Source organism: Eptatretus burgeri, chromosome 2, assembly GCF_056783735.1.
Source record: "Eptatretus burgeri isolate ZD-2024b chromosome 2, Ebu_testis_v1, whole genome shotgun sequence".
NCBI lineage: Eukaryota > Metazoa > Chordata > Myxini > Myxiniformes > Myxinidae > Eptatretus > Eptatretus burgeri.
In genome coordinates this window covers 32,285,659-32,299,289 of record NC_140962.1, presented here as the reverse complement: position 1 = coordinate 32,299,289, position 13,631 = coordinate 32,285,659, and the positions used below count along the sequence as shown (strand labels likewise).

Below are 13,631 nucleotides of genomic sequence, written 5' to 3'. Positions count from 1 at the left end.
TAACTTCTGATATTTCGTCACGTGCCATTACGTCACGTCCGATTGCCTCTTCAGTTTGCTCATGTCTTATTCTTAGTTTCTCCTCTGTGAATATTTTCTGTTTGAGGATATTGTCACGTCGACGTCGAAACTTAAAAGCAAATGTCCGAATATATTTTAAAATTCGTGATAGACTAAAAAAATAATAATAATAAAAAAAAAACAACAACAACTTCAGATATTTCGTCACGTGCCTTCCCGGAGCCAAGGAGAAAAAAAGAAAATGTGCCTTGACAGAGAAAATAAGTTTCGGGTATGCTAAACATTACCTTGACGTGTTTCGGCTGATGTATAACTTACAAGGAACTTGTGTCGACATGTGTCAACGATCGCTTATCGTGCCTCCAACTTATTCCCAGCATAGCAGAACATGTGAGCCATACGGCGAGTACATCGTAAAATTTTCAGCATGCTTGAAATTTCACGACGTACTAAACGTACCACAAAATATGACAGCGTACTTCATCGTTTTTCAGCGTGCTCTTCACGTAAACACAACTTACCCATAACGTATTCGACGTGTGTCAGCGTTTTAGACACATTTTCATAGGTCGGCATACGCGGGCTAAATCTTCAAGGTGTGACTGCGATGTTGACACTTCCAATTCTCAGGCGGTTATGATTTAAATCGGCGTGCGGCAGGTTTTTAACAGGCTACGTCACGAGTTCGTCGGCGATACGTGCAGCGCGTTATGCCTAAGTTAGACTATCGTTGGGCATAGGTTGTGAACGCCGACAACAGGCTAAGCATTCGTTGGTATAAGTTATCTATAAGACAACGAAATGTTCTGTGCCCATTACTAATATGTTATGCATACGACCAACAGTCCAACACGTTATGAATACGACCAAAACTTAAAAAAAACATCAAAATTTCAGCGTACGCCAACGTTTTACATACATTTTTATACATTGCCATTGCTGGCTAAATCGTCAAGGTGTGACAGCGCCTTAACCAAAAATTACAGTTACATCAATTTAGTCACATAATTAGCTTCAGCAAAGCTTGTACTCCACTTCAAGTTCCCCTTCTGTACCCATATCATACCCCTTGAGATGGGGTGTGGTGGTGGGGGAGGGACTGCTTGTGTCTAACACAACACAAATCCTAAGAATAAAAAAAACAAGTTCCGTGCAATAACAATGAAATTCTCCAGCATGTAAACACATTTCTTGAGAGAGTAAAGACACAAGTAATGAAAAAGGGATTGAGGAATGTTCCTCCAAAAAGTATGTAAACAAGGTCGGGATGGTCACAAGAATGATCATTCCAACATCTTTCTTTAAATAATGGTTGTCTCGACACGATACACTAATTGTGTGTGTGTGTGTGTGTGTGTGTGTGTGTGTGTGTGTGTGTGTGTGTGTGTGTGTGTGTGTGTGCGTGCGTGTGCCAAGTGCACATTTGTACAAGTTAAACCAACAAAAACAGGCAACGAAAAAAGTGAAACAATACAGTAGTTAGAAAACGAGACATCATACAAGTACCATATATTGGGCCACCAAATATGTCACAAACAAAGGCGCAAAACAATCGCCAAAAATACCGATGTAGAACGAAGCTGATCCTGAAAACGTACCTCTCACAAAGAAACAAAATCAAAGCCATAAATCAACTTACAGTGCCAGCTGTCCAATCCAGCTGTGGAATAATAAACTGGCCCCAATCAGAAATCAATGTTAGCTATCAAAACAAGAATACTCCTTACCATCCACAAAATGTAATACAAAAACCAGTGCATCCCTATAATGGACCTGCTGAGTTGAGAGGGAGGGAGTGGCCTTATAGAACTCACCAGGTGCACAGAGTGACAAGTGTTGGACTAGCTGAATATGTGAAATGTTCAACAGACTATCAGATTCAATTTGAAAACAAACATGACCACAACAAACCTGAAAAAGTATCCCGAATTCACATTACAAGGAATTTCCAAAAATAGGTGCGAATAGAAGATACCGCACAGGAAAATGAAACAGCAACCGATACAGCCCCAACAATTGCAAAAAAAAAAGACAAAATAAATATATAAAAAGAAATATCAACAAATATACACCAACAACTGGGAGAATGACAAAAGAGAAGGAAAATACAAAAAAAAAAAATTGGACCGAGTTGAGATCGACAAAGATGGCTCATTGGAATTGCTAAGTGGATGTCAGCTCAATTGGGATGGAGAACAAATAATAATAAATGCCCAAGATCAAGGACACTGCATCAAATATTTTAAAAGGACAGCGGGACTGAACTAGACGGACAAATGTAGGTTCTTGCAAGACAGAAACAGAAAGTACTCATCACCTGCTTTCAGGATGCAAAAAAACCTCTCAGAACAGCTTTTCACATGACAGCATAACAAAGTATGCAAAGTGATTCATTAGCATACCTAAAAATTTAAACATGCCAGTTCCTGATAACTCAAGGAAACACGAACCAGGGGCAATCATTAAAAATAAGGATGTCATGTTACATATGACCTGATGATCCATTCGAGTGTGAAAATAGAAAACAAACCCTTGTGACCGGGAACAAAAAGGAAAAGACAGCATTGCTGATTGAGATATCAGTACCCAGAAATTTTGGATTAAATAATGCAGAAATCAAGAAAATGGCCAAACACTAGGACCTCAAAAAATGAGATCAAGAGATCTTGTAAGCTGAAGAACATCAAAATTAAACTAGTGATAATTGGAGCAACACGAATAACTAGAAGGGCACTCAGTAGAGCGCATACCTCTGCCACGCATTGCCTGATCCAAGAGAACATATCGGGCCCAATACATTTCTGAAATATCATGCTGCACAGCACTATATCGTTTTTGGCCCTATCAATGGTGAAGAATCACTTTAAAAACTTCAAAAATTCTCGTATCCAGATCCTGATTCGGATCTTCACCAAAATCGAAACAATTCATTCTTGCCACACACCCAATCTGTGCACCAAGTTTCATCTGAATCCGTCATGCAACTTTTTGAGATATTGTACTATAGGATGTCCCAAAAAAATATACAACTTTTAAAATGCTTCGTTTGATCCTAAAAAGCAGTCATTTTGTCACTAATGCTTCATTTCTTGTTGAAGAGACCCTGAAGTTTATTTTGATACCAAGCAAGCGCCAGAAAAATTCCAAGACTGATCGTACAACAACGGACGAAAATTGTTGAACTTTGGCACCAGACGAAAAGTGTCATACAGGTGCAATGTCTTTACTCGAGACATCTCGGTATCCACTTGCACCATGCACCAAACTTTCGGACAATAAAGTACACCATCGCAAAGTTTACCAATGTGGGAACCATCTGTGACCTTCACAAGGGTCACAGTGGTCGGAAGAGGATAGGTTGTAGTGAAGAAAATGTGCAAATAGTGAGATAGGCGGTCGTTCAGAGTCCCAAAAAAAATCGATTCGACGACTTTCTGCCGAGACAAACATTCATAAGAGCACCGTTCAGAGGATCCTTCGCCAAGACAGTCATGCCTTTCTATACAAAATTCAAATGGAAACGGTGCTCACTGATCAACAGAAATGCAAACGACTAGCTTTGCAAATTGGTTCTCAGGAAAGTTGGAGGAAGATGCAGACTTCCTCAAAAAACTTCACATGACGGACGAATGCCATGCTCACTTGTCCGGGAGGTAAACAAGCAAAACTTTCGGTACTGGGGAACTGAAAATCCTGGAAATGCATCAACAGAACTGGTGCCTCAATCTGTTCTCATAGTCACCATGTGGGTGGCGGTTGGTTGGTATGGGATAATTGGTCCATACTTCTTTGAAGATGACCAGGGACGCACTTGCACAGTAAACCAGAGGAACTATCGTGAAATGATTCAGGAATTCTATCTGCCTGAGCTATGTACTCAGGCCCGTAGGAGAAACAACCTGATCCAGATGAGAACCCAGTGGTTCCAGCAAGATGGAGCACTGCCCCATACAGCCAGGGAAACAAGGCGTTTTCTCAACTAACATTTTGAGGGCCGCTTTATCTCCCTCTACGAAGACGTTGAGAGGCCACCGTATTCCCCTGACCTTACTCCTCCAGACTTCTACTTGTGGGGGTATCTCAAGGACAGGATCTTTGGAAACCCTAGGCCTCAGACTCTTGATCAGCTGAAGGAAAACATCCACCGAGAAATCCAGAACATTCCTCAGGAAACGTTTCCCAAAGTGATGGAGAACATGACAACGCGTTTGCAGGCAGTGATCGGATAACGGGGAGCCTACGTCGAACATGTGGTCTAAAAGAAAACGACGATTCTATAGCAAAATTTAAATTTTGGTGGCAATTTTGACATTGGTACAATAAACTTCAACCTTTCAGCTTTCTATCCAGCCATATATCTTTTTTTTTTAATATATGTTATGACCATCCTCTTTGCAGATGAAAAGTTGTATATTTTTTTGGGACACCCTGTATATAATAGTTTAGCCCTAACTCTCAATGATGAAGCATCACTTGAAAAATTCTCGAATCCAGATCCGGATTTGGATCTTCACCAGAATTGAATTAATTCTTCATTATCACACACCCTACAAATCCACCAAGTTTCATTTGAATCCGTCAACAACTTTTTCAGATATCATGCTACATATTAGTTTAGCCCAATCTCTCAATGGTGAAGAATCACTTAAAAAATTATAGTCGTCGGATCCAGATCCAGAGCTTCACCAAAATCGAATCAGTTCATCCTTGTCACACACCCAACCAAGTCCACAACATTTCATCCAGATCTATCCACAACCTTTTGAGATATCCTGCATAAAAACAAACAAACAAACAAACAGACAGAAAGGGGTTAAAACATAACCTCCTTCACCTTCGGTGGTGGAGATAATAAAGAAGAACCTCCCTGAGATTTTACAAACCATCTCTGGCTATATTACCACAAATAAACTACAATTGAAGGCAGTCCAGGGTTGACTATCCTGAAAAGAGCCATCAGAACAAAATTCTGAGAACAACAAAGTTGAGCAGCTTGGTCCATGAACTGTGATCCCTTACCAAAGTGAAGGTGATACTTGGAGGACTTCATTCCATCTCCTCAAGCCCGCAGATGGAGATACCAATCAATGATACAAACACATTCATGCACTCGAGATTGTGCACATGCGCACACACACGCGCGCGCACACACACACACACACACACACACACACACACACACACACACACACACACACACACACACACACACACACACACACACACACACACACACACACACACACACACACACACACACACACACACACACACACACTTTGTGTCTTGTGTCGGGACAACCATTATTCAAAGAAAGATGGAGGAATGGTTTCACATGATCCTTTCTTGTGACCATCCCTACCTTGTTTACATACTTTTTGGAGGAAAATCCTGACATCCTTTATATATTTTAAAATGTTTTTATTACTTGTATATAAAAGGCTCTGTTGGCTAAATAGTTGCAAAGGCTCCTCCTATCAGGCATGAGCTTAGTGGAGCTACAGCTCACTACAGTAATGTATAGCAACCAATACCAGGAAGAGAAATAAAATCTCAATTTTATAGACCAGTCCACCCTGGAGAGGGAATTTCACTGGACACATGTTTCAGAATTGTTGGCACTCGTCAGATCAGAGCAGTAGCCCCTCGCTGCAGTGAACTGGTCAATCCTACAAGACATTAAATCTAGGTTAGACACTATTACTGTAGTGGGTACCAGGAAGCAAGTGCCACATCAGCCATTGCTGCATGCATCCTGATGAACAGACACAGGAAGGACCCACACACACACATTTATATATTCAAACACAAATATATACATATATATATATATATATATATATATATATATATAATACATATATACATATATGTATGTATGTCGAAACATGAGAAGTGTGACCAGCACTCTGCTGATCCTGATCGGACACAGGCCACACCAAAGCGTCACCTCCAACACAGAGGCTTCAGCCCAGTGACTGTCAAAGAGATTATATGGCCATCATCAGTTTAACACGCATGTTTCCACATATATACATGTACCAGGGTGATTTTGTTTTTATTTGAGAATCCTGAATAATTCCCATACACTAAAAACTATGTGTAAATGTAGCCTAATGTTACAGAAAGATGTGACATGATCCACACAATTGATTACCATAAATGAAGTGCTGAAAGGGTCTACCACCATGTTGCAGGCACAAGTTAATTCTTCACATCATGCTCTCCGACACATTGTGTCGCATTTCTCGGGGAATATTGCTGATTGTGTCACTAATTTTTGCTTTTCATTCACCAAGAATGTGTGAATTTGTAGCGTACACGATATCCTTCAAATATGCCCACAAATATAAATCTGGTGACATAAGATCTGGAGATCGAGGTGGCCATAATGACTTTGACACTACATATTCACCAAATAGTAGCCGATGTTCATTCATGCTGGATCGCAAAGTGTGACAAGTGGCACCATCTTGCTGAAACCATCCTTGGTTGATTTAGTCTTCTGTAAGGTTCCCAAGAAACTCATGGACTATGTTGTTGTCAGGTTCTGAGTTTACTGTTTCTGAGACGAAAATTGGGCCATTAATTCTTTGCCGACTTACAGCACACCAAACACCAACTTTCGCGGAATGCAGTGGTCTTTCATACATTGCATGAGGTTTAGTTGTTCATTTCGCCATAAACGAGTGTCACTCTCAGGATCATATTACATCTTTCTGATTCATTTGGCTACAATTACGCAAATATGAGGATCCTAACATAGTTTTTAGTGCATGGGAATTATTTAGGGTTCTTGAATAAATAATACATGTATATATAGTGTATATCCAGGGTGGGCCAAAAGTCACTGTGAGGGTTTTCTTTTTTTTTTTTTAACTTTTTCATTTTTAAATAAAAATTCATGAAATAGATTTGAAATGGTAGTTTAATTCATGGAATTTGTTTTTTTACATTAATTGTGAAAAAATAATGTCTTGAAAATGCCCCCCATTGGCTTCTTCGCAAAGCCTTGCTCTTTCCAAAACGTGATCCATTACAGAGGACAAAACTCCTGATCAATCGCTGCAATTTCCTCAGAAATGTTGTTTTTCACTTCCTCTTGTGTGTGGCTTTTTTTTTACATATACGTTATCTTTAAGGTACCCCGCAGAAAAAATTCTGTGGTCATTAAATCTGGTGAACGTGGAGGCCAGTTAATGTTTCCAAATCTTGAAATTATGCGGTTACCAAAAACTGTCCTTAATAAGTCCATTGTTGGCCTCGCAGTGTGGGCCGTAGCTCCATCTTGCTGGAACCACATTTCTGGTAAATTTTTCTTTTCCAGAAAAAAGGAAATTTTCCAGCATTAACCTGTATCGCTCACCAGTCACAGACACTTTATTACCATCATCATCTTGGAAAAAAAAGGTCTTCCACTGCGGGCTGAGTCATGAACAGATCCCTTTGACTCAAAACGAGCAATCAAGTTCCGAATCGTGTTTTCTGATAGTTGTTCTCGAACATTAAAATGAATGCGAAATTTTCTTTGAGTTTGAATTATTGATTTCCCACTGGAGTAATAAAATTTCAACAATCTCCACATGCTGGTTATTAGTAAATTGATTCAAAATGAATCTCCCAGATCATTATCTGTTAAAAAAAAATTATTTCAAGATAATTAAAATTTTAAAAGTTATTAAAAAAAGAAAACCTTCACTGACTTTTGGCCCACCCTGTATAATATATATATATATATATATATATATATATATATATATATATATATATATATATATATATATGTACACACACACGTACACACGTACACACGTACACACACACATGCATAAACACGTACATGCACATTGTCAAATGACATACAAGCCTGAACGACCGCAGAACAGAAAAACCTTCCACGCCTTCAAGAGCCAGCTCCACGAGGCTCAGCGTGACTATGATGCTGTCAAAGATGTTCCAGCCCACCTGGAAGTAGTAGTAAGGGTCAAGGGCGATGATTTTGAAAAACATCTCGGCAGCAAAGATTCCGGTAAAGACCTGAAGGAAAAAAAAACATTCATAAAGAAAGATATCACGTTAGTCACCAAAGAGTAGTCCATTGATTTCTTATCACAAAGAAAAACGAAACAATATAAGAAACACTTCACGTGGTGATTAGGTAACAGGGTAGAATAGTTAGTAAACCTGAAACCATTTTGGAATCTGCACATTTAATGAGTGAAATCACACATACACGCACCAGGTTTCCAAAATAGAGTACACGTATGAAGCCCTCTGTCATGGGGTAGTGTTCCATGGCCATGAATACTGTATTCAGGACGATGCAAAGCGTGATGCCAAGGTCCAGGAAAGGGTCCAACACGATCAACTTCATTATCTTCTTAATTTTTATCCAAGGTGCACAGCAGTTCCAAATGAAGCAAGGTTTAACGAACTTGTACCAACATGGTGGACAAGGCTGTCGGATTTCTTCCGTTTCTGAGATATGCAAGAACACACAAGCAACTTGTACACAAGAGAAAGCCATTTGGCCCATCCTGCATATGCATGTACTTTTATCAACACCACATTACTTCCATGTATCAGAATATCGACCTAATTCCACTCATAGGGGGTAGGAGAAGGAATGGGGAGGAGAACACTGGAGCAGACACAAGGACATCCTCAGTGTATTATTAAAATCTATTTATATATTGGGGAGGGAGGTTGTAAGGCAGTGAAGAGAGGGTTGCTTGGTCAAAAAGGAAAAAAACCACTGACAACACATTCACTTTTTGATGACACGCTCACAGACATCACATTCACAATGCATGAATACAATCACCCATCACACTCAAGCTAGTTACAAGTCTTGCCAATATCCATGTACCCCTCCATCTCCAATGCTTCTAGATACCTATGTAATTCCAGTTTTAACATATCACCTGCCACTATCTTTCCAGGAAGACAATTCCATGCATTAACTACTCCCTGAGTGAAAGACACCACCTACCTTATGACCATCCTAATTCTCCTCTTCTTTACTGTCAGATTGTGGCCCCTGATCCTGGCATTGTCCATTCTGCTGAAAATCTCTTCCGCATTTATTTTGTCTCTACCCTTCATTATCTTAAACAGCTCCATCGGGCCACATCATAATAGCTTCACTTCAAATTTTCAAGTCCTGTCTCCTTCAGCCACAATTTTCGAAGCTCAGTCGAGCGAACCACAGAATCAATATAGTCACTCTTTATGCTGATCTCTCTCTCTGTGGAAAATATGTCCTTCCTCAGATCTGGTGACTAAAAACTGTACACAATACAATGAAGTGGGGCTTCATTAAATGACTGCACAGTGTTAACATGTATCCCCCAACAGAATACAACATAAACCATAATATTAAATTAATCTACTGTACACGTGACCTGCACTGTGATTTTCCCCCATATCCCACATCCTTCTCCTGTTTTGTATGCTTGAAGACAACCCCTGGCATCAAATAGTCACTATTGCCATTATTCTTAGCCATCTCCAGCACCTTGCATTTTCTAATGTTAAACTGCATTTGCCAATCCTTTGCTCAATGTATGAAAGTATCTCAACTTTCCGGAATCTGTCCCCCCCCCCCCTCCCTGCTCTCTCCCTTGCCTCTAAGCTTCATGCCATCTGCAGGTGTGGAAAATCAACTAGTAACCCCACTGTCAAAATTATTGATGCCAATTGGAAATAATTATGGTCCAAGTTCTAATTAATGAGGTATGCCACTACTAACAATTTCCCAGCCAGATATCCTCCAATTCACAGCCACTCGTTGCTTCTGATCATTAAGCCAATTTCCAATCCAGTTTGGTACTCTACCAGCCATTTATCAAGCCATAACTTTAGTTAACACAGATTATATGAGGTACTTTATCAAATGCATTGTGAATGTCTGGATGTACTCCATCCACTACATTTCCCTCATCCACTCAATACATCATGTTTCAGAGAACTCCAACAAATTTGTGAAATGTGACTTCCATTCCATAAATCCATGTTGACTGTGTAACTGAATTTAAATTTCTCTCAATGATTTCCCCATATGATCCCTCATGAACATTACCAACATCTTACCCAAAAGTGAAGTTAAACTAACAGGTTCTTCAACTCCTCTCCGGATCCTTTCCTTAAAATGGCGCTGCATTTATTACTACAGTGCTCTGTTTCCTGTCCTCACTCAAATGAGCTGTCAAAGATATCAGTTGACAGATTAAAGATTGTCGGCTCGACCTCAATGCTCTTGGATGCATATTACTTGGCCTTGGAGCATGATACTTCTCTGAACTTTCATAGCTGTTTCTTAACTTCCTCCACTCCAACCTGTAACTTGTAATGAAGCAAAGTAACTATTTATTAAGCCTTCCTCTCACCTTCATCACCAACCAATGTCCCTGTGATATTGTTGCTGGGCTGGGTATTGGTAGCGAGCACGACCGCCAGGGGGAGCAGTAGAGTCGGCTCCACCGAACACACCGGAATTTAGGTCGTGACCCTCGGATAAGTCCGAAAGGCACGGATCCCCTACAGGACCATGAATCACCAATAATTTGATCGCGTGGAGTAGGGTCAATTGCCAAACTTCAATATACCTAATTGCCCACGCGGCAAAGCTACCGGGGAATTCACACCCTCGACGGACCTCGAGCGGAACAAGCCGTTACCGTGCCCGAACCGTGTGTAACCCGAGCGGAGGTTACCGAGGCCTGTCAGTTCAAATGAACAATTTACTGTCTAGCTATTTCTCAATACACACCGTGCTAAGCCAATGAAAGAAACACAGAAACAAGCTGGAAAATTTAACAGATATTTATTTACAATAGGCAGGGAGACACGGAGCAGAGTTATCCGAATAAGCAATGAAAATAATGTACAACAAAAAGCACTTAACAATTCTACTTATCAGACAGGCGCACACACACACACACACACACACACACACACACACACACACACACACACACACACACACACACACACACACACACACACACACACACACACACACACACACACACACACACACACGCGCGCACACACACGAAAATGGACCTCAATGGGTCTTCAGTCAGTAGAGCCGGACCGGGGTACGTGTCCCGCCTCGTGCGGTCACACCGACCCCAACCACCACGGTGGGACTCAAACCCACAACCTTGGTGTTGCCAGCAGCAAGACTGCAGACCGCTCGACAACGACCACAGAGCACGCCACAATCGCCACCAGGACTGCAGACCGCTATCGCCATGATCCACAATCCTCCAGAACGCACTCGTCTCTCCCACACTCGTCCAGACAACCACTCTCCCCCTCTTTAGGTGGGAGGGGCTTCTTATCCTTGCCACACCCTCCTGATTGGACGGTGGGTTGTCAGGCGACTCGTGGCAGCCTCCCGATTGGCTGGGGCGCACGTGTGGTGCTCGGCATCTGCTCATTGGCTGGAGGAAACACTCTCTGCTCTTCCTTGGGACGGAGTTTCGACCCGAGGCGACGAAGGCTCCGCCCACGTACTCAGCCAAAAACACGTGCGTAATGGCGACCGGGTCGAGTGCAGGATGGCGTGCTGTTGTTGTCATGGATGTAGTAGTAGTTGTTGGTGCTATTGATGTAGTTGTGGAGGATGTAAAAAAAACTAACTGGAAAATAACTCGTAGCGTACACAGGAAATTCCCATTAGACAAAGGAAGGATTCTAACTATTAACACATACTTATCGAAATAACTAAGCTTAGGGACTGCTGTCTGTCTGTGTGCAATATGACTGCCAGATCCGTAACAATATTCCTCCGTGGCCCCACAATTGACTTAACCTGTTATTTACCCATTATGCACTTAAAAATGTCTTGCTATTATCTATACTGCACTAATAAATGTCGGTGCGTGTCCGTTCGTCAGTCAGTCTATCTGTCAATCCATCTGGTGAGTTGTCAATCCATCTTACACCACTTGGCGAGCTTGGTTGTTCATTTCCAAGCAATGGCCATACAGAGCAAAAGTATTTGCACTGTCACTGAATATATCGATTGACTTGAACAAAGTTCAGGCCCTACTCGCCTGCGTTTGGCCCCACATTGTCGTGCATGGGGTCCCTTGGGCCGTGGCTCCATTGCCGTGCATGGGTTTCCTGGGGTGGTGGCTCAAAATAAAATGTGCAATTTTATTTTGACGTTTCCCCTTTTTGAATGACGTTCTTTCATTTTATGACCCGTCACTTCGACATAGATTCATACATGTATAAAAATCAAAGGTTTCGTTTTTAAAAGTTTCTTCAACTGTTAGGTGGAGTGGTGCTTGGAGTTGTCTTCAAGCTTCGATCAACACAAGTTTCCATGGTGATACCACAGCGTGGTCCTCCATGGGGACATCTCCAGAGTTAGGAAGGCAAAATAAATTAGATGATGACAATGAGTAAAACATGTTTTCAGTTGTTATGAAGCAATAAATTGCCACGTCACAGCAGAATAGCTGAGATGTATGCACGCTCGCTTGAAGCTGCCTCGCATGGGTTTGAATCCAGACACAGCTATAAACTGTCATCCCTGTGTTTCTTCGTCTTCTTTTGGTTTTAATGGCGTTTTCAGAGCCGTGAGTCTAAAAACGCCACACACCTCAACACTTTGGTTGGAGCAGACAAGTACGGAGGACTTTATATTGTTACACCGATTTCTTTGATAAATTTCAACAATGATTTGCAGAGTCGAAGGCGATTCTGGCTCAATCGGTACAGTGTGTCTGGCTGATCTCCATCTCTCAGGCAAAATGGAAAGGCATAATCTGGGTCCCCTGAACTGAGGGCATTGTGTGAAGATGTGATCCACATCTTCGGGAACCTCACACTGCTCGCAGAACCCTGTTTGGTGACACCCTATCCAAAGTAAATAGGAGTTTGGAGCACAATGTCCGAGCCTGAGCTGGCAGAGGATTGCCTGGTCTCTTCCGGAGAGTTGGGAAAATGGGACGGAGGATTCAACCAAAGGGTGCATCCCAATGTTTCACAGGTAGGGTGATTCATCAATGTGTGTGCCGTCTCTTGGACAGAGATTAAACTGAATGTCACACCTGCCGGAATCCCCCACTCCCCCTCCCCAATCTTCCCTCCCCTCACTTTCCCCTCATCTCCCTCTCCCTCTCTCACCACTCCCCCTTTTCCTCTTTCTCTCTCCCACACCTCTTCCTCTCCCTCTTTCACCCCTATCCCTCTAACCTCCCCCACCTCTCTCTCTCTCTCTCTCTCTCTCTCTCTCTCTCTCTCTCTCTCTCTCTCTCTCTCTCTCTCTCTCTGTCTCTCTCTCTCTCTCACTCTCTCTCACTCTCTCTCTCACTCTCTCTCTCTGCATCTCTCTCTCTCTCTCACTGTCTCTCACTCTCTCTCACTCTCTCTCACTCTCTCTCACTCTCTCTCTCTCTCTCTCTCTCTCTCTCTCCCTCACACCCTCTCCCTCCTTTCCTCTCCTTCTCCCTCCCTCTCTTCCCCCTCCACCTTACCCCCACCCCACCCTCGCCTCTGTTAAGGGGACTGTTAAGGACTGACAGATTCGTTTTGAATATAAAACAGCTTCCCCAGACTGTAGCATGAACAAATCAGATTTGGAGTGAACT

At 42.0% G+C, this 13,631-nt stretch overlaps 1 protein-coding gene across 2 annotated transcripts in view; it reads right to left on the bottom strand.

Moving 5' to 3' along the window:
• Positions 1–13,631, bottom strand: part of LOC147031754 (sodium channel protein type 4 subunit alpha-like) — a 159,917-nt gene that overhangs the window by 79,463 nt on the left and 66,823 nt on the right. For both annotated transcript variants that reach the window (XM_085866918.1, XM_085866928.1), the window contains exons 13-14: positions 8,261–8,499; positions 7,885–8,058 (exon numbers count right to left, since the gene is read on the bottom strand). In XM_085866918.1, the coding sequence (XP_085723044.1) occupies positions 7,885–8,058; positions 8,261–8,499 (413 nt within the window). The remainder of the gene's footprint in view (positions 1–7,884; positions 8,059–8,260; positions 8,500–13,631) is intronic.